At 39.5% G+C, this 24620-nt stretch overlaps 2 protein-coding genes and 1 pseudogene across 3 annotated transcripts; all 3 read left to right on the forward strand.

Annotated features, from left to right (window-relative positions):
* Positions 1–5791: 5791 nt before the first annotated feature.
* LOC120738740 (flavin-containing monooxygenase 5-like) lies at positions 5792–10040 on the forward strand. Its single transcript, XM_040040166.1, has 10 exons — positions 5792–5926; positions 6010–6150; positions 6957–7145; positions 7298–7463; positions 7897–8039; positions 8275–8471; positions 8566–8713; positions 8799–9006; positions 9118–9190; positions 9273–10040. Exons 2-10 carry the CDS (start codon positions 6019–6021, stop codon positions 9679–9681), a joined length of 1665 nt encoding a protein of 554 aa, XP_039896100.1. The 5' UTR covers positions 5792–5926; positions 6010–6018; the 3' UTR covers positions 9682–10040.
* A 1865-nt stretch (positions 10041–11905) lies between these two features.
* On the forward strand, positions 11906–17009 carry LOC120738739 (flavin-containing monooxygenase 5-like). 2 transcript variants are annotated; one of them, XM_040040165.1, is made up of 10 exons: positions 11906–12033; positions 12444–12584; positions 13179–13367; positions 13519–13684; positions 13892–14034; positions 14314–14510; positions 15208–15355; positions 15441–15648; positions 15761–15833; positions 15916–17009. In XM_040040165.1, the coding sequence occupies exons 2-10, from the start codon at positions 12453–12455 to the stop codon at positions 16328–16330; spliced, it is 1671 nt and encodes a 556-aa protein (XP_039896099.1). In that variant the 5' UTR covers positions 11906–12033; positions 12444–12452; the 3' UTR covers positions 16331–17009. The 2 variants fall into 2 exon arrangements, with proteins under 2 accessions (XP_039896099.1, XP_039896098.1); XM_040040164.1 differs by lacking the exon at positions 11906–12033 and adding an exon at positions 12103–12335.
* A 4061-nt stretch (positions 17010–21070) lies between these two features.
* Positions 21071–23955, forward strand: LOC120738741 (annotated as a pseudogene).
* Positions 23956–24620: the final 665 nt, after the last annotated feature.

The following is a 24620-nucleotide window of genomic DNA, read 5'->3' on the forward strand; positions in this document are numbered from 1 at the left end:
ACATTGCTAAGACAACATGTTGAAGTTCAACCCGAGCATCAGAATGGAGATAAAAGTTGATTGAACTGACTGAATGTGGCTTGCGTGTGGTTGTTTGTGGCATTTCCGATATTTCAGAAACTGCTGATCTGTGGGATTTCCCCGCAAGTCACCTCCAGAGTTTTTAGAGAATGGTCCAAAAAAGAGAAAAATGTTAACCACACTTTATAACTAAGGTATTCAGAAGATCATCACTGAATATACAAAAACACATTAAAGCAAAGGGGCTACAGCAGCATACCATTGTGGGTGCAACAACCAGAAAACAATTCATACAAGCTCAAAAAAAATTCTCAAGATTGATATTAATATCGCTGAACAATCAAAGTGCAACAACATGAGCTATTCAATAGATGTCAGTGATTAGCTGCTATACACAGCATGCCACGACATTTTCCTCACAGTAAAGTAAGGTGCACTAAAGTTCACCAGAAACTGAACATTAGTGCATCTTACTTGTGGAACCATAAGAAAATCTTTTATCCATAGGAATGAATAATCATTAAATATTGTTAGTACAGATAAAAGTGTCCAATCTGAAAAATGAAGACTGAGTAATTTGCCCCCTGGTGGTACATACGAAAGCCTGATCCTGTGAGCCTGATCCGCAAGGTCAAGGAATCATCCACTTACAAACAAACCAATCCACACCAATACAAATCACTGCACAGATCTTTTGCTGTGCAAGTGTAGCAAAAGTCACGTGTTTAAAAAAACAAAAACCAGCCAGAACTTAAGCATGGTTGTGAATACGCACACCCAAACAGATGAAATCCCACTTAAAACACAGTACATTACAAATGTAAATTAAAAGAATTCCTTTTTTTCCCCATCCTGTACTGTAGTAATTGGAATTATTGTCTGAAGGCCAAGAAACAGGAAAGTGACAGGTGACAGGAAAGAAAAAGAAGAAGGAAAGAAAAGTTGGGAAGAGAGTTAACAGAAGGAGAGGAAAGAAAAATGGAGGAGAAGAGGGATAGAGAGAAAAGACACTGGAAATCTGCTTGATCACCTGCTGAAAAAAAGCAAAAATAAAGCAACAACCAACATAAGCATAAGTAAGAATAAATAAGTAAATAGTAAGAGTAAATAATTAAAAGAAATGCTAAACTAGCGTGGACAAAGTACCCCTTGCACTTAGCCACAGAGTTAGCCTCAGTCATTGTAGTTGGACCAGAGATGGTGAGTTCAGAGTTCATTTCAGTCTCATTCTGTTTGCTCATAGTAACGCTCCTTGGACAGGTCCATCCATGGGTTTGCTTGCTTTGAAATCAATGATTAGCACCCTACTTGCACAGCTCTCACTCTAGCTACTACTAGGCTGCAGGCAGCACAAAAATTGTTTTTTTCTTCAACGTACTAGAGGTAAGAACTTTGTATAACATTTGAGTTCATAAGTGTAGCAGAATCAAGAGTAATGTTTACAGCACTTTGTAATGTAGGCTACCACTCCTGCAGGCAGTAGCCTATTGGCTATCAGTGATTCCTGAGATTAGGGACAAAACAGGTTTTAATTTTCTAAAATATATTTTTTTATTTTTCAAAAACATATTTACATATAATTGTTACACAAAGTTTTGGCGGTCTCACCATGTTTTGGTACAATCTCCCAGGTGTAACATTTTTTAATAATTTATGTTTTTGCTGGAGAAGTGCAAGGTTTTTGTCAACACCGTCAGACACAAAGAAATGCAAAAATATATATTTTAAATTAAGTTGTTTCAGCTATTTTGACTATTAGCAGCTTCTCTATTCTATTGTTTATGCACATATGTTTTCAAAGTAATTATACCACATTCAAAAGTAAGATTGTTTTGGCTTTATATTATTAAAGTTACAGTCATACATATTTTCAGAAGCTTGTATTTAATCTCTATAAGAAACAATCATATTAAGCAGAATGCAAAGTACACATTTATTGAAAAAATTAAGTATTTTTATTGGAAGATCATGAGGAGGAAAATATATGGTTCTCCAAAAGAGAAAAATAAACCAAAACTCCATATTATGGAGTTGACAAGGTGCTGATGGTGGTGACACAAATCTGACGGTGTTGACACACTAGTAGAAAACAAGATATTATTTCTTTCAAAATAACTATTAAACCTTAGCAACCTTTGTAATATCACAAGACACATAACAATTCTGTTTTTGCACATGTCAAGTTCTACATCTTAATAGTTCACCAGCAAGTAGCTACCTACTACTCCTTGATTCCTAAAGTACTCTGTGGTTGTGTGTTTAGACCCTGCTGTACTTTCTCTCCTTTTGTCTCTCTGTGCTTTCTTCCAAAACCTTCTCTTCTGCCTTTTTTCGCTTTCTTTCAGATCACTGATGTTCTTTATTTTTCTCTTTTTCACTCTATTTCTCCATCTTTCCTTTTCCTTTATGAGAAACTCTTTCTTCAACTCGGGCTGGCTGTTAATTTTTTCTCTCCTTCTTTTTTGAAACTCCCTGTTCCTTCTCTTTCATTTCTCTACTGACAGGTTTCCCTTTGCTATTCTAGCCTGAAATGTACCATTTTGTAATCATTATCATTTTTCTGAACCTTATGCTTTTTTACAAGATAACAGAATAAAGATCAACGCTGTCGTCATATCATCTAGGGCAGGACTAGGCAACTCCAGGCCTCAAGTACTGGGCTGTATCCCAATTCAGGGTCTGCAGCCTTAAAGGCCGCATTTTAAGGCCGATTAGGTCACAGTGGCGCGCCGAAGGCTGTCCCAATTCAAAGGCTGCTCGAAATGCGGCCCTCAAATGCATCCTTCATTTCCCTGAATTTTAAGGCTGTGGCACTGTAGACTTCGTGGTCCCATATATCCCACAATTCATAGCGCGACAGTCGGTGTGGATAATTCTGCCGCAGACGGCAGAAGCGGAGCTGCGAAGAGTAAACTGTGAAAAGTAAGTACTGAATATTATGTCACTTATTTATGTGCAATGTTTAATAATAAGGAACATTAAAACATTACTGTTGGCCACATGTCGGCAAAGTTATTTGCCATTAGCGATGTTTGTACGTTCAACTTTTACTTGCTTTTAAAGCCTTTAAAATATAATAATACAATAGTCGACCTTAATCTTACAGAGAATGTGATGATTTTGTGGATAATTAAAGTCAGTCATATATCCACAAACACAACAAGCTGAAAGTCAGTGATGCTGCTCGGTTTGCAGTCCTGAACATCACGGCACAAGCAGGATTCACTGCACTGTTAATGTTAGCTATGTTATATTGCTGCCTCTGTTCGGTGGTGTCGAGCCAAACTGACTTTAACGTGTGTTTGAACGAGCTGACGGTTCACTCGTTAAGCTGAAAGACAGATGCTTTAATCACAGCAGTCACAAATGTGTCCGCTGTACCATCTGGGAGCTCTTCTTGTTTAGCACTCGTAATAACACAAACACTAAATCCTCCTGTTTGTAGCAGTGTATACACCTGAGACTGTCACCTGTCTGTCTGTCCTGCACTCTCTCTCTGTTTCTTTCTCTCTGATTGTGTAATAAAAGTATGAACATGTATTTATAAGTTACACTTGTGTTTGAATCCTGCAGCTTATCACACATTTGATTTCCATGTGTGACAACTGCAAGTGTCCAGAGTGAGGACAGACTGAGGGACCCACCCATATCTATTCTGTATGACTTAAAGCAGTTATGACATGGTCTGATTTTCTCACCCAATAAAGGAATATTTAATTGACTATGTGCACGTTAGCATATGCTACTTCCGGTGCGGAAACTCCTGTGGGGAGCTTTGTTTCCAGTGTTCTATTTGCACCCGGTTTACGGTCCAAAACAAGTTAAGCAAATGAATGAATCAAGCGGCGATTTACATTTCTATAGATGTCTTGGGCATTTACCCAATATATCTGTAAATGATGTTCATCGACTTGTCGATATTTTTCCCCCGCACCTCAGGGCAAAAGAGCAAAGGGATTCAAATGTTATATTTCTCTGCTGTCCCTCGTTTATTGCCGGTGTTATGTTCTAAAAATAACCAGCGATAGGTGAAATCAAGTAGCCAATTTTATTTTTTGACGGTGCAAAACGTTTCGTGGGCATCGTGGACATACAGTACTGCACTTCAGAGTCACACTGCTAGCGATCGATGCAGCGATTCTGTACTGTACAGGAGAGACGGCACGGAGGAGATCGTCTGCAGCGATCAGGACGCAGGACACAATGTGATGTAAAAAAAAATAAATAAATAAGCATGCAAACTTGCACTAAAAAATCTGCGAAACAGCAAGGTGAAAGGTGAACCGCGTTATTAGCGAGGGACCACTGTAATTTTTAAGGTAAGTCACAACATACCCTTCGTACATACTAATGTATAGAAACCCTTACCAGCAATCATTCATTTTTGTGTGGCTTTTTTCACGGTTTGTTAACATGCTGTAGGTGTGTACTTGACTAGCTGATCTCGGCATAACGGAAACATCTGGTTTGACTATTCTTCACCTGTAGTTTGAATGCTGAACATTTGCCTGTTTAAATCATAAGACCAGTCACTATACACAGATGTGCTTCTGAATGTGGACGATGTGTCTTCTGCTGCAGTGATGCAGTTCTGCTTGTGTTGAGTGATGTAAACAACTGATCGATCTAAACTCTTTAAACGTCAAAATTGATCATTAGATTTTTTTATGACACAACAGTGGTGAGTGTTCCCACCTTCTGCTCTTTGTAACGTAACGCGATCTTTCCGTTTTCGAGTTTTGGACATGATTTTGGAGTATATCTTCGCAGTAGCGATTGACCGCAAAGTAAAGCTACCGGAAATGTACAACCCCACATCCGGTCTCAAACCAGGAAGTTAGCATTTTCTCGTGCACAGGGTCAATATATCAGTCTACTCTTCATTCTATCAGAAACAGTTATCACAGCTCGTACATTTGCTTTTTACACATATATGTAAGTATTGAGCCAAATGTAATAATGCCAACATACTGGAGGAACAACATTTGTCTCTTATATATAATACATCTATATATACACTGTCAAAGATACTTGAGTGTCTTTGAGTGAAGATTTAAGGTGATAGGACATATGAATAGCTGCAACTTGAATCTTTACTGAAGCTCAGTATTTGACACAGAGTTCACTCACATGTGCTGTACCAGTGTACCTGCTCATGTGATGTGACAATAGAAGTGATTTGATTTGAGAGTTCAAACTCACTGCTGTAATAACTAATAACGATTAGTATAATAACTGTAATATTGGCCATATCATATTTACACTGACTCTAGTCTCATGAACAACATTAACTATTTGTTATTTACTAGCCAATCTTAGATGACTGTTCAGTACAGATATGAAGCCCAATAATCATGTTTTACTGTCCTGTGGTCTCAGCCTCAGATACTTATTAAATCACACAAAGCTCATGTAGAAACAAACAAATGAACAAAATATGTTCTCCTTCATTTCTGTCAACCACACGTTTCCAGCTATCATGGTTGCTAGGCAACCTGGGCAGCGCGACGGAGGCTAGACCGTCCCATTTCACAAGCCTCACACTTCTGGCCTCAGCGGTCTTTGAGTACGCGGCCCTTGAGGACCGTTGAGGCTGCCTACTTTAAGGCTGCAGACTCTGAATTGGGATACAGCCCTGGTGTCCTGCAGGTTTTAGATGTGTCCTTGATCCAACACAGCTGTTTCAAATTGCCAAATTACCAACTCAGCATGTCTTGAAGTTCTCCAGAGGCCTGGTAATGAACTAATCGTTTAATTCAGGTGTGTTGAGCCAGGGTAATATCTACAAAATCTAAAAACCTGCAGGACACAGGCACTCAAGGCCTGGATTTGCCTACCCCTGGTCAAGAAGAAACTGCTACATCAGGTTAAAAGTCTGTTTCAGCTTTTTCTGTTTCTTCCGAAGGTAATTACTTGTTGAGTACAGCTCTTTGGCTGCAGTTTCTTAACAGTAAACATTTTTGAACCGATCTGATGTCTCCTTTGCAGAGCTGCAGCATGAGTCGTCGTGTGGCAGTGATTGGTGGAGGGGCTTCAGGTCTGGCCTGTATCAAGTGCTGTTTGGATGAGGGGCTGGAGCCTGTGTGCTTCGAAAGTAGTGATGATATTGGTGGTCTGTGGAGGTTTAAGGTTGGTGCTTTCCTTTTACTAGATTAATTATGTAAGCGGTAATAAAAAGAAACATCTGGATGAGCACTTTAAAACTAATTGGCCACAGGTTTATTTAAATTGGAGACTTCTAAGTACAAAAGAAATCTAAATTTGAAACCCCTATTTAGAAAAAATGGGTGCCTATCCTCTGGACTAAAAATGTGAGGGACCATCTGGCAAACCTAATCAATGTGGAAAGGTATAAAAGCGCTACAACTTTTTTTCTTTTTTTTTTGAGTAGTGTTGCTGCCATAAATTTTTAAAATTACACTTCACACAGCAGAGCATCTCAATTTTAAATTTTCATTTTGAAAATCATCAGGTACAAGAGCCAAACTAAAACTGACTGAAAAGACAGCCGATGTCTAAAGAAAATCTCAAAAACCTCCAGAAAGCCTGGAGAAGCAGCACTCAAGACCACTTTATAAAATTATGTCTGGTTCCTTTCAAGCAAAATATAAATGGATGGCTCAAGATTTTTGCACAATACTGTAGATATTATTGAAGTGATTAAGTCTCCAACAGCAAGTGTTATATGAAGTATATGTCACCTTATGCACTGTAAAGTAGTTTTATCAATAATACAGCAGATTTATATTGGTAGATTTATACTCTAAAATAAATGGCGTGGAAAAACAAAGTACAATATTTGCAGTAGATGTGTAATAACATAGATATAAATGAACTACAAATGTAATAAAACTGTGCTCAAGCCTATGACGAGCATTGAAAGAGTAATGGTGCTTCAGCTCAATTATCTTTTTAAAAAAAATTTCCCCCTTTAGGAGAATCCAGAGCCAGACAGGGCCAGCATCTACCACTCTGTCATCATCAACACCTCAAAGGAGATGATGTGTTTCAGTGACTTTCCCATCCCGGCACATTTCCCAAACTACATGCACAACTCCCTCATCATGGACTACTTTCGGCTGTATGCTGACCACTTCCAGCTCACCAAGCACATACGCTTTAATGTAAGAATGCTTTATGATGTCTGAAATGGTAAATTGTATCACATAATTAAAAAAATAAATAATTTAAATTAAATCCTAATTACTCCAACATTAATTTCATAGAAAAAAAAATACTTTGTTCTGTCCCCTGCGTCTGTCTTTCTGTTGTCCAGACCAAAGTCTTGCAGGTGAAGCAGAAATCAGATTTTTCTCATTCAGGCGAGTGGGTTGTTGAAACAGAGAACAAGGATGGCAAGAAGGAGAAACACAGTTTTGAAGCTGTGATGATCTGTATTGGACATCACTGCAACCCCAATATGCCTCTTCATGACTTTCCAGGTAACCCTTGCACTACAAGCTATCAACATTCAATTCAATGCCAGTTCGGGAGTAAGCGGATGAAGACAGGACAAAGAAATGCTGTGGAAGTGAGCCAGAGATTAATAATAACTAATAATTAAATCCAGAGAGGTGTATTAACACATACTAAGCAAAAAAGATGACTGACGAAGAAACGCACAATGCATCGGTGGAATCCTAGACCTATTGCAGTATAACTAAGGGAGGATTTTGGGTCACCTGATCCAACTATATACTTTATCAAAAGGAACGTTATTCTTATCTTATAGTTCACTCAAGGGGCAGAACTAATCAACCTTCAACAAAGCATGAGTGAAACTTTTGCGTGTCTTCAAATATAGATCAGTCTTTTTATAGCAGAAGTATTGAAACACTGTGTCTACCCACCATAAGTCTGTCTTATTTTCTTCAGGCATTGACACTTTCACGGGGAAGTATTTCCACAGCAGAGACTACAAGACTCCCGAGGAGTGGAGGAATAAAAAGGTCGTGGTGATTGGAATTGGGAACTCTGGAGGAGACATAGCAGTGGAACTGAGTAGAGTCACCAAGCAGGTTGGAATGAGTTGGTCGCATCATTAGAGAAAAAATGTGTCTGAACTGTTTGAGTATTTAACATTCTTAGTGATGAAAATAATTTCACGTGACGTTTCACCCTTCTCACAGTTTTAGGCTGAAAACAGTTTAAATACTACACAAGCAGTGAACTGTGACGCATGGATGTGGACATTAAAGAAGACGTAACAGCAAAACTTGCTAATTTTTTTATTTTTTTTTTCCTTCATTCAAGCTTTACCTGAGCACTCGAAGGGGAGCATGGATTCTGAATAGAGTCTGGGACAATGGGATTCCTGTTGACTTGTTTTCTGACAGGGCGACAGGTTTCCTAAGAAAAAATCTTCCCTTTAGTATTTTATGTAGTCTGAGAGAGAGCCGGCTCAACAAAAAATTTGATCACGCTCTGTACAACCTAAAGCCAAGGCACAGGTACAGTATTCTACTAATACATTATATTTTACAATGTAATTGGTGTCTGGATTGTTTCATGTCTGAATTTGTTTTGTTTGGCTCTTTATTTCAGGCTGTTCAGCCAACATCCCACAGTGAATGATGACCTTCCCAACCGCATCCTCTCTGGAACAGTTCAGGTGAAACCCAACATCTGCAGATTTCAAGGTTCCAGTGTGGAGTTTGATGATGGCAGTGTAGTGGAAGATGTTGACTTGGTGGTAGGTCTGGAATTACATACTTTTCTTCACCTTCATAGAGATCAGTGAAATTGACTTTCGACTAACATGGACCGCTGTCTTTCAGGTGTTTGCTACAGGATACCAGTTTTCCTTTCCATTCCTGGCTTCACAGGTGGTCTCTGTGTCTAACAACAAAGCATCTCTGTACAAATATGTGTTTCCTCCTGAGCTCGAACGCCCGACTCTGGCTATCATTGGTCTAGTGCAGCCACTGGGAGCCATTATGCCCATCTCTGAGATGCAGGCCAGATGGGCTACACGTGTCTTCAATGGTAAAAATTACTTTTTCTTTAACACGGCTTTTTCTCATCACTCAGGATTTTAGAATTTTTATAGAGTTGTTATTTTTACTACAGTAAACAGCTTTGTCCCCTTTCAAACAGGCTGCATAAAGCTTCCTCCATCAGCTGCCATGCTAAAAGATATTCGGTGTAAGCAGGAGGCCATGGCTCAAAGGTAATGAAGTGGATTTACTCAGCTTTATAGAAACCCATATTTAAGATCTGCATCTTCATATGTTCAACTCAAACTTTTTTAGGTATGTCACCAGTCAGAGACACACCATCCAGGTGGACTATGTCAGCTACATGGATGAAATAGCAGAGCTAGTGGGAGTTCAACCCAACATCCCAAGGATGCTGCTGACTGACCCCAGGCTGGGAATGAATGTGCTCTTTGGTCCCTGCACGCCGTACCAGTATCGTCTCAGGGGGCCAGGAAAGTGGGCTGGAGCCCGCCAGGCAATCCTCACTCAGTGGGAGAGAGTGACTCAACCTATGCAGACCAGGCAATGCGATGACCCCAAACCCAGGAGATCATATAAGTGGCCTCTGCTTCTGTCGGCTGCTGCTTTGTCCTTCACTGTCTATGTTAAAAGGAACAACCTTCCAGCTTTCCTTCAGGATCCCACTGCTTTGCTATACAGGCTTAAAATAATGAAAGTTTAATCAGTTTACTTGGCTGAAGTCAGCCAGGCCATCCTCACATAGTGAGAACGAATGGTTCGACTTCTAATGACCACAGTGGCACGAGGACCACAGTAGACCTTCTAATAGTATAATAGTACTAATGTTAACGAAGAGGCTGCATTAGACTGTTTTTAACAATGAAAGACATGAGTTTTTAAAATATACATTCTGGATTTGTTTAACTCTGCACTAGAATCTGAACAGAAGTGTTTCTGCAGCTTTCTTAAAAATTTTTTTTTTTTTTTTTTTTTTTTTTTCTGGCAAATAACTCAGCCAACAATCTGTGGTCGTTCCAGTAGCCAGTAATGAAATTTTCCAATAAAATTTCTAATAAATCATTTCCATAAGTCTACATGTTTTCTACAGTTACTTTATGGCCACTTGCGGCTTTTGCTTAGTGTCAAGCTTAAGAGTCCATGATTTTTCTTTCTTCTTTTAAAGTATTTATTATTTTTAGGGCTCAAAGATTTGTGTCATGTTTAGAGGCAGGACTCGCGCCCACGGCTGCGTACAGTGCATTTATTCACAGTCAACAGAAAAAAACACCGTTCAAAAAATATCTTAGCAGTTGGAAGGTCCAGTCTACACAAGGCTTCCTTTTAGATGCAGACAAAGTAACTTTGTCAAACCAGAGTCAGCTCACCACTCGATATCTCACAATTTCTAAATGCTGTGCACAGGGACAGACCAGTTAACGTATCTTCACAATTAACCCAAAAAATAGGAGCAGGAGCAACGCTTCATTTATCGCTTTCAAGGCAACAATCCAGCAAAGACTGATCCACTGCTCCTTCCTTATGAAGCTGCCCAAACGAGATCATCAGAGCAGGTGTGTTACTGCCACCAGGTGTGTCTGAAACTTGGTCCCCACAATGCAGAAAGGCCAGTGCATACAAACGCACATAAATACACACAAACAGAGAAAATGAGAGAATGAAGACAGACTAAAACACAACAATTGGCAGGTTGAGGACTTGCAGTACCCTGGCAGTTTTTTAACAGTTAAAGGTTGATTTAATAATGCATGAAAACATACGCAAGCATATCAGTGCTGTTTGACAGTGTTTCATTAGAAGTAGCAAAGTAAGTAAAAAAAATATTTAAGCAGTGTCACTGCGGTATTTGAAGATCCTGTTTCATCAGCAGGAAATGTCCCTGCTTCCTTAAAATCCTTTACTTACCTCTCAGCTGGTCCAACATATAACAAAGCTTGATACTGCTTGACGTTTGTTGCTGAATTTTCAGTTGAAACTGGTATCGACATAAATGACTGCTTGGAAAAACTTTCAGTTGCCACTGTAGAATTCAGCTTGTGGCACATAATTTGAAGAGGGAATTGATGCTGCTTCACTTTGTCCGGCTGTTTCTGAAATTTAGGGTCATGTGTTTCTTGGTGGAAAGCTGAACCAGGTCATTTTGAAACAGTCACGTCTGACATTGGACGTTGGACTTTAACAACTCAAAAACAAAACCGAGCTTTTCATTTCAAGACCCTGGGTAGTCAGTCCCACTTTTCCTCTGATACAAAGATATATCTCTATCGTATAACCTCTTAGGTATAGGGCTTTATGAAAGGTGCCGCTCCTTGACTTTAGCCCACAGAAAACCCTAAAAATGTAACCGTTTCATTTGAGTCCAGAACATTTCGTATCCTTTTTTTCTTTTTTAACACAAAGAAGACAAAGACTTACAGAAGTAAACATATATTAATATGACAGTTTTACAATGAGGCTTACTTCTTTATGCAGAAAAAGATCTTGAGTGAGCTTGTAAATTCACACTGACGTTATACACGGTTGGATTTCTGTAAATAAATAACCAGAACAAACCACTGATCACACCGGTTGGCTGGCAGCGGGATCCGTGCCTTCTAAAGACAAACACAGCATGTAGTATCCCCGGATGACTGTTAAATGCAGCATGTAACATGATGTTTTTCATGTTACATGCTTTGGAAATTGAGTGCAAAACACAACAAAAGGAAAAATTCATGAACACAAAATAAAAAATAAATCTGAATGTCCTTTGAAATGTGATTTATTTGTAGTTATTTTATCTTGTTTTCTTCCTCTTTTGTAATAGAATATATCTCCTTTTGTGCTCTTGCGTTTGGGAACTATTATTTTTCCATTTTTATAGGTGTGTTGTGCACATCAGTCCTGCCATGCAGAGGCGTTGTCTGTTTGCTTTTCCCTCGGTCTTATTCTGACGCCACAGTGAATCAAGGGTCAGCATGCTACTTTATAAATTCAGGGGAGCAGCTCTCGCTCCGCCCACAGTTGAGTTGCTTGCAGCACGATAAACATTGTTTCTTTCTTCGAGGCATCAAAGGTAGGAAACGAGCATATGCGATCGCAGCTGATGAGCGCTTCCTGGAACAGATTTAAAGCCGATGATTGCGGCTGTCGGAGACTGTTTGTACTGTCCGTGCAGTCTGGAAAAGTTTGGCAACGATTGCACTCTTTACTGAGTTGTCTGCGTTGTGTGGCGTTTCGAACAGCTAATAAACCTATTAAGTCACTTTGATTTTTGCCAAGTTTTAAATGTGGCACATATTCAGTATTAGAGGAAGTGTTTTTCGGCAGTAATGTAAACATAACTGGAGAGCCTGCGATTTAACGGGAAAAATGAATGTAACGTTGTTATTACTCTTGTTTTCTGCACAACTTCCTGCTCTGCGCAGCTCATTGGCTGCAGCTTCTTGTTAACAGTAAACATATTTTGCACTGTCTCCTTCGCAGAGCTGCAGTATGACCCGTCGTGTGGCAGTGATCGGAGGAGGGTCTTCGGGTCTGGCTTGCATAAAGTGCTGTTTGGATGAGGGGCTGGAGCCTGTGTGCTTCGAAAGCAGCGATGACATTGGTGGTCTGTGGAGGTTTAAGGTTGGCTGACGCTATGTGAATCACTTTACTTTTTGGTCATGTTTTATCATTTTTCATACATATGAAGTGGATTTCCTTCATTTCGGGGGCACATGGTGCGCACTGAGAATCAGAATTTGATCCGAAATAAATATTATGCTAAAAATGGTGCGGGCACAAGGGTTGAAGCACTGTTTTGAATTAGGTATCTTGTTTGCTCAGTGACAAAACAAGTATTTAGATTTCTTACTTGAGAAAAAGTGGTAATCTTTCTCAAGAAGCCTAATACCTAGTTCAAAAGTTTTAGCATTAAATATTCTTCATTTCAATAATTATCAGTAATAGAGCAGATTATATTGGGAAATGTAAACTCTAAAATAAATGGTGTGAAAAACAAAGTACAATATTTGCGCTCATATTTATTAGACGCGTAAAAACATAGATATAACTAAACTACAAATGCAATAAAACTGTACTCAGGCCTCTGAGGAGCATTGAAAGAGTAATGGTGCTTCAGCTCAATTATTTATTTATTTATTTATTTATTTATTTATTTATTCATTCATTTATTTATTTATTTATTTATTTATTTATTTATTTATTTTTTAACTTTAGGAGAATCCAGAGCCAGACAGGGCCAGCATCTACCACTCTGTCATCATCAACACCTCAAAGGAGATGATGTGTTTCAGTGACTTTCCCATCCCGGCACACTTCCCAAACTTCATGCACAACTCCCTCATCATGGACTACTTTCAGCTGTATGCTGACCATTTCCAGCTCACCAAGCACATACGCTTTAATGTAAGAATGCTTTATGATGTCTGAAATGGTAAATTGTATCACATAATTAAAAAAATAAATAATTTAAATTAAATCCTAATTACTCCAACATTAATTTCATAGAAAAAAAATACTTTGTTCTGTCCCCTGCGTCTGTCTTTCTGTTGTCCAGACCAAAGTCTTGCAGGTGAAGCAGAAATCAGATTTTTCTCATTCAGGCGAGTGGGTTGTTGAAACGGAGAACAAGGATGGCAAGAAAGAGAAACACATTTTTGAAGCTGTGATGATCTGTATTGGACATCACTGCAACCCCAATATGCCTCTTCATGACTTTCCAGGTAACCCTTGGCCTACAATCAATTACATCTTAGTTACCTCAAGGGGGGGGGGAAACTACTGACTCTGCAGTTGTAGCAAGATAAAGAGGGAATTGTGTTATTGTTTAAATCAACCCTTGATACTTTCACGTATCTTCAAATATAGGTCAGAGCAGAAGTATTGAAACATTGCGTCTACCCACCATAAGTCTGTCTTATTTTCTTCAGGCATTGACACTTTCACGGGGAAGTATTTCCACAGCAGAGACTACAAGACTCCCGAGGAGTGGAGGAATAAAAAGGTCGTGGTGATTGGAATTGGGAACTCTGGAGGAGACATAGCAGTGGAACTGAGTAGAGTCACCAAGCAGGTTGGAATGAGTTGGTCGCATCATTAGAGAAAAAATGTGTCTGAACTGATTTAGTATTTAACATGTGAAACTTCATGATTCTCACAGTTTTAAAGCTGAATCCAATATAAATGCAAGCATGTAAAACCAAACAATGGGCATAATTATTTAACTTGTACATCTTCTTAATGCTTTATTTACATATTAGTAATTAGTAATATTAGTAGTTTAGAAAGTAAAAATTGAGACAATTCAGACAGAACCAACAAGAGAGCTAACTACTCTTTCTTTTCTTCAAAGCTTTACCTGAGCACTCGAAGAGGAGCCTGGGTTCTGAACAGAGTTGGAGACAATGGGGTGCCCCTTGACCTGACTTTTAATAGAATCCTGGACATTCTGAGGAAAATCCTTCCCTTTGATTTTTTCTGTAGTATGGCAGAGAGTCGGCTCAACCAAAGATTCAATCATGGTCTTTACAATCTAAAGCCAAAACACAGGTACTGTATTTGTAGCTAGTATAGAATGTAATATAATCTGCCACGTTAGATTTTTCCAAGTAGGTTGTTCTAAGACAAAAATTATGGCCTTTTTGTGCTCACCTTTGTCCTTCTGAACAGTGGCACACACCAGAAGCAGCGTGCTATGTTACTGGCTTGCAATATTTTGCTTTTTTAGGTGTATCATGCACCCCTTGAGTTTTGTAACCTGGCCCACAAAGCTGGCACAGTCAAGCTGGATGAGTGGTTTGGCCAGTCCCAGCTTATGCATCTGCAGATGCTTCAGCAGCTGGAAAAGATGAGAATTTTCTGCATGCAGTCACTTTGCTTCCTGTATTGATTACTGCATATATCATCACTGTTGCCTCTTTTTTTTTTTTCCTGAGCAGTGACGCATATTGTTCAGGATACGATCAACTCTGACACATTTTAAGCACCATTATTAATTTTGATGGGGCTGTGCTGGCGTCAATGTTGGTGTTATTTTATGCAACAACAGTGCAATGTCCAGTGTAAACAACCAGTTCAAAGTATGAAACTTCTGGCTACAACAACAACCCCTTGTCAAAATCAGTGCCTGACAACGTTGACATTTTCTGATATTCATGTTTGCAATTAGATTTTTTTGTATAAATAAAATAATATGAAAAAACTCCTTTCTGAATTTTTTTTTTGTATTTTTGACTTTTTATTTCAGGCTGTTCAGCCAACATCCCACAGTGAATGATGACCTTCCCAACCGCATCCTCTCTGGAACAGTTCAGGTGAAACCCAACATCTGCAGATTTCAAGGTTCCAGTGTGGAGTTTGATGATGGCAGTGTAGTGGAAGATGTTGACTTGGTGGTAGGTCTGGAATTACATACTTTTCTTCACCTTCATAGAGATCAGTGAAATTGACTTTCGACTAACATGGACCGCTGTCTTTCAGGTGTTTGCTACAGGATACCAGTTTTCCTTTCCATTCCTGGCTTCACAGGTGGTCTCTGTGTCTAACAACAAAGCATCTCTGTACAAATATGTGTTTCCTCCTGAGCTCGAACGCCCGACTCTGGCTATCATTGGTCTAGTGCAGCCACTGGGAGCCATTATGCCCATCTCTGAGATGCAGGCCAGATGGGCTACACGTGTCTTCAAAGGTAAAAAATTACTTTTTCTTTAACACAGCTTTTTCTCATCACTCAGGATTTTAGAATTTTTATAGAGTTGTTATTTTTACTACAGTAAACAGCTTTGTCCCCTTTCAAACAGGCTGCATAAAGCTTCCTCCATCAGCTGCCATGCTAAAAGATATTCAGTGTAAGCAGGAGGCCATGGCTCAAAGGTAATGAAGTGGATTTACTCAGCTTTATAGAAACCTATGTTTAAGATCTGCATCTTCATATGTTCAACTCAAACTTTTTTAGGTATGTCACCAGTCAGAGACACACCATCCAGGTGGACTACATCAGCTACATGGATGAAATAGCAGAGCTAGTGGGAGTTCAACCCAACATCCCAAGGATGCTGCTGACTGACCCCAGGCTGGGAATGAATGTGCTCTTTGGTCCCTGCACGCCGTACCAGTATCGTCTCAGGGGGCCAGGAAAGTGGGCTGGAGCCCGCCAGGCAATCCTCACTCAGTGGGAGAGAATGGCTCAACCTATGCAGACCAGGCAATGCGATGAGCCCAAACCCAGGAGATCGTATAAGTGGCCTCTGCTTCTGTCGGCTGCTGCTGTGGGCTCGGCTGCCTACATTAGCAAGAACAACCTTCCAGCTTTCCTCCAGGATCCCACTGCTTTGCTGGACAGGGTTAAAATGTACCTGCCTACACAATGATGGAAAATTCATAACTCATCAGCTTACTAAGTGAGTGATGCAATTGTATGTTAACATCAAAGACCAGCTGATCTTAAATGACTAAAAGCTACAGTTACAGCTACATTCATGTGTATTGTTTCAGGTTTCTTGCTTTATACCTTCAGAATTGTGTAACTGGAAAGATCTCCTTTTTTCAATTACACAATTTCTGCAGGTTATTTGTTTTACCCCTTAACAGGATGCTGTGACATAGAATATAATTTAAGCCGATTAAAAAAGAAAACAAATGTTTTCCAACAAAAAAAAAAAAATACATTAATAGCGCTTTAATCCAGATTTGTTTGCAATATAAGAGCATAAACATGGGTAAAAAGAAATTATGCTAGCACAGAATGCCGTTGTAGAGGGGTAAACTGTTGTTATCCTTTTTTTAACATCAGCACTGTTACTCTACATTGACATGCTGCTCTGTTTTCTTTCATTATATTAATTGAAGTATTCAAATGTTTTTACAACATTGCTGATACACAGCACAGATGGTTTGCTATTGTTTCTTTCAAATAAAAAAAAATCAGTGTTGCCACATCTTTCACTACATTTTTAAAATGTTGTTTTATCCATTACTATGTCCCAGTGACTCTAAAGTATGAAAAACATGACTCATAACTATAAATAAAAGTTCAGCACTTGAAACAAATCCATTTTCATGTCTTTTATTAGTAAATAAATCTTTTAAGCCACAAAGATCTGAGATTGTTTGCTGAAAAAATAAAGATCTCTTTTCTCTGCTTTGACTTGGTATTAATACTAAAGACCAGTGCAAGCACGCCTCTGTTTTGATGGTGATTGATTGATTGATTATGCTTTTAATTGTCACTTGCAATGTTATACGTACATCTTACCTGCAGTGAAATGGGACCCCTTCCTCCATACATACATAATTGGGGTGCTCAGGAGGTAGAGCGGGTCAGCTGCTGATGAGAAGGTTTGATCCCTGGCTCCCCCAGTTTGCATGCCAAATATCCTTGGGCAAGATACTAACCCCGACTTGCTTTCCAATGCTTCCATCGGAGTATGAATGCGTATGAACGATAGTTAGAAAGCACTCAAAGTAGATAATAGTGCTTGTGTGAATGGGTGTGTGTGGGGTGAGTGCGGCGTGTTGTCTAGAGCACTTTGAGTACTCCAGGAGGCTAGAAAAGCGCTATATAAGAATCAGTCCATTTACCATCATTGTTTGCAATGATAATGGATGAAGCTTCAGTTTTAAAGCTGAATTGAGCTTTCAGTTAACTTTCTAGTGTAGATTGTTAATAACTCAACACAATCTAAACCCAAAGCACAGGTACTGTGTTTGTAGCTAGTATAGAATGTAATATAATCTGTCATGTTAGATTTTTCCAAGTGGTTGTTCTAAGACAAAAATTATGGCCTTTTTGTGCTCACCTTTGTCCTTCTGAACAGTGGCACACACATGAAGTGTGTGTTACAGTTGCTGACGTGCAGTGTTTATTGTGCACGTCTTCACTTTTATATTCTGGCACTCACAGCTGGAACAATCAAGCTGGAGACTCCAGTGTGTGAGTGGCTTGGTCATTTCAGTGATATGTAAGTCCAGGTTCTCAGAAGGTCCCAACTTGTGCAGATGCAGATGCTTCAGCAGCTGAAAAAGACAAGATTTTTCCGGATAAAAATTTTCCAAAATTTTCCAGCCTCTGCGTGCAGTCACTTTGCTTCCCTTATTCATTACTTCCTATATCAGCACCTCTGTATCAGCAGAGGTGTTTTTTTCTGAGAAGTGACGCATATTGTTCAGGATATGGTCAACTCTGACATGCTTCAAGCACCATTATAAATTTTGATGGTGCTGTGATGGCGTCAATGTTGGTGTGCGTAACAACCAGTGCAATGTCCAGTATGAACAATCAGTTCAAAGTGTGAAACTTCTGGCTACAGTGCCTGACAATGTGACATTTTCTGCTATTCATGTTTGTAATTAGATTTTTGGTAGCAGAGACAAAAGTGTTAAATAGAAACAGCTAACAAAGGAGGAGACAACATAGGAACTGAGAGAAAAGTGTGATCCAGGGAGGGAGGGGGTGAATCTCTACGCAAGTGAGAACTTCAGTCATCACCAATCATCTGAGAAACGTCAGAAAGGTGTGCTTATCCAAGTCATGCAAGAATATGTACAAAAAAGTTTGGAAGGCATGTACATGAAAATATGAATGCAATGAGTTGCAAATATAAACCCGTAATTCATTATAGAACACTAAAAACATGCCCGTCTACAAAATTTTACATCAGGGAACATCATCCTAAAATTGCTGAACATTTGTGCCCCTCTGCCAATCTTTACCTCTGAGAAACTTTTTATAGTTACGTTCCTGACTTACTGCCAGTTAACCAAATAACTGGCAAACTGTTCCTCCAGATATTTTTCAGTAACACTTACTATTCCAGTATTTTGTTACCACCTCCCAGCACTTCGGAGATGTGGTGGTGCCATCAAATTCAAAATGCGCTAACATTTTTAAGCATTTGATGTTTGTCGTGTTCTGCTGTGAATAAAATGTGGGTTAGGGGATTTGCAGATTGTTGTTTTTTGTTTTCTGTTTACAATCTACTCAGAAACCTAACTTTTTCAGAATTGTTTTGTATTGAGTGAATCACTGAAAAGCAAAGTACCATTTTAGAAAACCATTTAAATCCTTTTAAGATGAAACTCGGTATATTTTCAAATTTTACTGTGCTTTTCTTTTTAACACCAGGTTTTGTATAATGGTAATTTTTGCTTTTCGGTGTCACTGACATGCAAAATATAACATACTGAGGATTTGTTTGCTTTTCCTTCAGTCCTGGAGTCAAATAACTGACCCTCCTGTGAAGCAAGGGTTCATAGGCTCCTTTTATATTTAGACCAACCATTTTCATTCCTACTCTCTGCTGAGTTAAATGCAGTATGAAAGCTCTCTTAATTTCTTCAAACAAGGTAAGAAATTTGGATTCTTTATCATAACTGCTGAGTGCATTAAGGGCTGTTGTATCAGGGTTAGCTGTTTCTTCATTTTTAGTTCTGAACTGTACATTTAGGTGTTCTCATCTGTTTATGATTGCTTCGTTTTGTTGTGGGATATGGGGCATGTGGCAGTTTATATATGTTTATAGAAAGTTTCTGAGTCTAGGTGTTTCACAGAGTATTGAGGATTCAAATGCAAGAAGCAAAAGTCAAAAAAATATATATTTCAGTCAAAAACATAAAACAAACTTTAGAAATCAAAGGCAAGGCAACGGAAGAGTAGGTTAACAGACACTTACAGTGAGCAAAGAAACAACAGGACTATATATACTCACACAATGAGGGTTAATGGGGAAACAATAGGCAAGTCCACACAATCAACGCAATCAAAGGAGAGGAAGTAAAACTATAAACAAGGCACAGAAAAAAACCAACTAGCAAACTAAACCAGGAAATAAGTAACAATAACCAAAGAGGGAAACTTAGACACAAATGTAAAGTCAACATGAGGAAAACACAGAAGGAAAAAACACATTATTGTGTATAGAAACTCAGATATGCACAATAATGGGAAATAAGATCTTAAGATTCAAAATACTAAGGATATACATGAAGAACAAAAATGTGAACAATAAGTTGAACTATAAATCAAATAAAAACTATTTAATAGTAATAATTAATAATAGAATAATTAATTATTATCAATCCTGCATTGGCAGACTGAGGTGGGTGTTTCCATCTTTAAGAACTATAGGGGGATCAAACTCCTCAGCCTCCCTGGGAAAGTCTGTGCCGGGATGCTGGAAAGGAGAGTCCATCCATTGGTCGAACCTCGGATACAGAAGCAACAATATGTTTTTTTGACCTGGTCGTGGAACACTGGATCAGCTCTTTAACCTCTCAATGATACTTCGATGATTCTGGGGAGTTTGCCCAACCAGGCTACTCTACATGTGTTTTGTGGACTTGGAGAAGGCATTTGAGCATGTCCTGTTGGAGGTGCTTTGGGAGTATGTGGTGTGTGGCCCATTGGTACCGGCCATTGGATACTTATGCCTCCATTGCAAGAGCTTGGCTTCGTCAAGTGACAGCCTCCAGCTTGCACTGGAACTGTTTGCATCCATCCGGAAGGGGCTCAGAGTAGAGCCGCTGCTCCTCCAAATCAAAAGGAGCCTGTTGAGGTGGTTTAAGCATCTGACAAGGATGCCTCCTGGGCGCCTCCTGGGTGAGGTGTTTCGGGCATGTCCAACTGGGAAGCAGACCCAGGACACACTGGAGAGATTATATCTCTTGGTTGGCCTGGGGACACCTTGGCGTTTCCCTGGAGCAGTTAGAGGAGGTGGCCATGTGTTCTGCCTGCTTGCCTACCTGCTTAGTTCCATGTGTATTCCCAGTTTAGTTAGTTTTGTATATCTGGTGTTCAGCAATAAAGCTGCCTTTTGAGTTCTTTTGAGTTGGTCTTATCACCTGACTAAATGTTGACTCCCAAGAGTATTTTGTGGAGACATGTTGCCTTGCAACATTAAATTACCTGGGAACGTGAAATCCAAAGCCAGAGTGGACTACAGCTATGGCCAAAACAAGCGTTAAGTTTGGCAGTGATAGCTCTTCCAAGCAAACACTGGTAAAAATCATTTATGAAAAGAAATAGGGGTGAACTTCCTGTTGTATACAGCTCCATGGATGCAATTTTAGAGTAAAAATATTTTGGACTGATCCGATTCACTCTCCACAGAGCTGAAGAATGACACATCGTGTAGCAATTGTTGGAGGAGGGGCTTCAGGTCTGGCCTCTATTAAGTGCTGTCTGGATGAGGGGCTGGAGCCTGTCTGCTTTGAAAGCAGCAATGACATTGGTGGTCTGTGGAGGTTTAAGGTGGGTTAGACAACATACAGATCGGACTTTGCTTTGCTCTGACAGATGAGATTTGTTTTTCTCTATTCATGGCTTTCTCTGCAGGAGAATCCAGAGCCAGACAGGGCCAGTATTTACTTTTCTGTCATAATCAACTCTTCCAAGGAGATGATGTGTTTCAGTGATTTTCCCATCCCTGCGCACTTCTCAAACTACATGCACAACTCCCTCATCGTGGACTACTTTGGACCACTTCCAGCTCACCAAGCACATACTCTTTAACGTAAGGATGTTTTGCTATTTTTCTGTATTCTGTTGGCAAAACTTAACGTATCACCAAGTTTTCAAAAGAAAAAAGCTTTTTTTGTACTTTTTTAGTGCTGATATATGTAAATGGAGCATACCCGCACTCTTATCAACAACCTGCGTCTGTCTTTCTGTTGTCCAGGCCAAAGTCTTGCAGGTGAAGCAGAAATCAGATTTTTCTCATTCAGGCGAGTGGGTTGTTGAAACAGAGAACAAGGATGGCAAGAAGGAGAAACACAGTTTTTGAAGCTGTAATGATCTGTATTGGACGCCACTGCTACCTCAACATGCCTCTTCATGACTTTCCAGGTAACACATGTCTGCGGGCTAGCAATAAACTACATGTAGATTTTATGTAGCCTTATAGAGTTTGGCTGTAGCAATAGAAAGAGGAAGTAATAATATTTAATAACAGTGTTTGACATTCTTTAACCATGTCTGTCGTGGAAACAGAAAGGGAGATTGTGTCTTGTTGTTTTATTTTCTTCAGGCATTGAAACGTTCCAGGGGAAGTATTTCCACAGCAGAGACTACAAGACTCCTGAGGAGTGGAGGAATAAAAAGGTCGTGGTGATTGGAATTGGAAACTCTGGAGCAGAAATAGGAGTGGAACTGAGTAGAGTCACCAAGCAGGTTGGACTGAGATGAACTGATTCCTGATTCCTCATTTAACATTTTTTTTTAAATAATAATAATTTACCCCAAAATTCATTCAGTTAAATTCAGTTCTGTCATTTTTGGACCTGAACCCATACCACCAAAACATACACCTTATACATGAATTATTAACCTATCAGTAGTTCAGACTCTATCAATATGATGAGAATTACATTTTTAAAAAAATATACCAAGAACCAGAGCAATGGCTGACAATGATTAATTTCATCCTAGGTTTACCTGAGCACTCGAAGGGGAGCCTGGATTCTGAACAGACTTGGGGATAACAGGATTCCCATTGACTTGTATTTTAACCGAGTGTTCGACTTTCTAAGGAAAACTGTTCCCTTTGTTTTTTTTCTGTAGTCTGGGAGAGAGACGACTAAACAAAATATTTGATCATGCTCTGTACAATCTAAAGCCAAAGCACAGGTATTGTGTTAATATCTACAACTGCACTAATGCAGTAGGCAGACTCCCTTGAATCTTGTGTTGGGCAAATCTTTATTACTATTTTGATGACTTTATTGCATTTCTTCCTATCAGATATTTTGGACAAAAACTTGGCTTCATGATTGCATGACTGGAAAGCCAGTAAATTCATTTTATTCATCATATCAGTAGGGCAACGTTTAACTTTCCATTTCAGGCTGTTTAGCCAATATCCAACATTAAATGATGAGCTTCCCAACCGCATCCTCTCTGGAACAGTTCAGGTGAAACCCAACATCTGCAGATTTCAAGGTTCCAGTGTGGAGTTTGATGATGGCAGTGTAGTGGAAGATGTTGACCTGGTGGTAGGTCTGGAATTACATACTTTTCTTCATCTTCATAGAGATCAGTGAATTTGACTTTTGACTAACATGGACCGCTGTCTTTCAGGTGTTTGCTACAGGATACCAGTTTTCCTTTCCATTCCTGGCTTCACAGGTGGTCTCTGTGTCTAACAACAAAGCATCTCTGTACAAATATGTGTTTCCTCCTGAGCTTGAACACCCCACGCTGGCTATCATTGGTCTAGTGCAGCCATTGGGATCTATTATGGCTATATCCAAGTTGCAGGCCAGGTGGGCCACACGCGTCTTTAAAGGTCAGAGTTTAATTTAAAATACTTTTTTTTTTCAACTTAGGCATTTACAGGTTTTCATTATTACTAAAGTAAACTGTTGTGTTCTTTAACAGGCTGCATAAAGCTTCCTTCTGTAGTTGTTATGCTGAAGGATATACAGTGGAAGCAGGCAGCCATGGCTCAAAGGTAATAAAGTATATTTACTTGATTTTGTGGTTGCTTAAATATATAGGATCTGTAACACGCCACTTTTTGTTCTGCACATGTTCAACCTAAATGTCATTTTCAGGTATGTCACCAGTCAGAGACACACCATCCAGGTGGACTCTGTTAGTTACATGGATGAAATAGCAGAGCTAGTGGGAGTTCAACCCAACATCCCAAGGATGCTGCTGACTGACCCCAGGCTGGGAATGAATGTGCTCTTTGGTCCCTGCACGCCGTACCAGTATCGTCTCAGGGGGCCAGGAAAGTGGGCTGGAGCCCGCCAGGCAATCCTCACTCAGTGGGAGAGAGTGACTCAACCCCTGCAGACCAGACCATGTGATGAGCTCAAACCCAGGAGATCATATAAGTGGCCTCTGCTTCTGTCGGCTGCTGCTTTGTCCTTCACTGTCTACGTTAAGAGGAACAACCTTCCAGCTTTCCTCCAGGATCCTGATAGTTTGCTGGACAGGGTTAAAATCTACCTGCCTACACAGTAATGCAAAATGTATAACTGAACAGAAATAAAAGATCTGATTAGTCTTGTAATAGTTTAATAGTTGGTAATGCTTTTGCAAGAAATAACATGAGCGTTGGAAATGGACTAATTACTGAAATATATTAGTGAGTGGTGCAATGATTTAATTACTTCAAAGGCCAACTACAATATGTGTCACAATCTGCAGAGGCAGACTGCATGAATTGTTTATGTGAGGACCCAAAAGCAGACCACAGACAGATGGAAACTGGAATTTAACTGAAAGTGTGCTATTTATTAAGGCAGATATACCAAACAGGGAGAAACATAAATAACAAAAATTAAACACAGGATCGCCTGAACTGGGGAAACTAAGAAAATAAGACAAGAACTGGAATACTAGAAAAACCTGGGGAAACCTTGGAAACACGGGAAGAAGCATGGAAGAGCCATGGGGGGAAAACAGACACAATACGGCAAAGGTCAGAGGAAAACTCAGACAATATATACAGACAGGAGGTGATCAGGGGAAAACATGGGGAACACAGGTGAATGAACAAGACGCCACAGTGGAAGCAAAACTAAACACACTGAACATAGACCATGAGACTGTCAAAATAAAACAGTAAAAAGGCAGACTAATACACTTGGACTTAACAAGAGAACAGGGAATTGACAATGGGAGACGAGACGCAAACATAAATATGGAACACATACAGA

The sequence above is a fragment of the Simochromis diagramma genome, unplaced genomic scaffold (genome assembly GCF_900408965.1).
Source record: "Simochromis diagramma unplaced genomic scaffold, fSimDia1.1 OVJJ01000026.1, whole genome shotgun sequence".
NCBI lineage: Eukaryota > Metazoa > Chordata > Actinopteri > Cichliformes > Cichlidae > Simochromis > Simochromis diagramma.

Excerpts from the sequence above, each read along its gene's own strand:
- LOC120738739 (XM_040040164.1), top strand. Across the intron at positions 13,685-13,891 it reads GCCTCTTCATGACTTTCCAG|GCATTGACACTTTCACGGGG; the intron begins GTAACCCTTGGC and ends TATTTTCTTCAG. Across the intron at positions 14,035-14,313 it reads TGAGTAGAGTCACCAAGCAG|CTTTACCTGAGCACTCGAAG; the intron begins GTTGGAATGAGT and ends TTTTCTTCAAAG.
- LOC120738740 (XM_040040166.1), top strand. The coding sequence starts at position 6,019 with ATGAGTCGTCGTGTGGCAGTGATTGGTGGAGGGGCTTCAGGTCTGGCC. Across the intron at positions 7,146-7,297 it reads CCAAGCACATACGCTTTAAT|ACCAAAGTCTTGCAGGTGAA; the intron begins GTAAGAATGCTT and ends TCTGTTGTCCAG. Across the intron at positions 8,472-8,565 it reads AACCTAAAGCCAAGGCACAG|GCTGTTCAGCCAACATCCCA; the intron begins GTACAGTATTCT and ends TCTTTATTTCAG.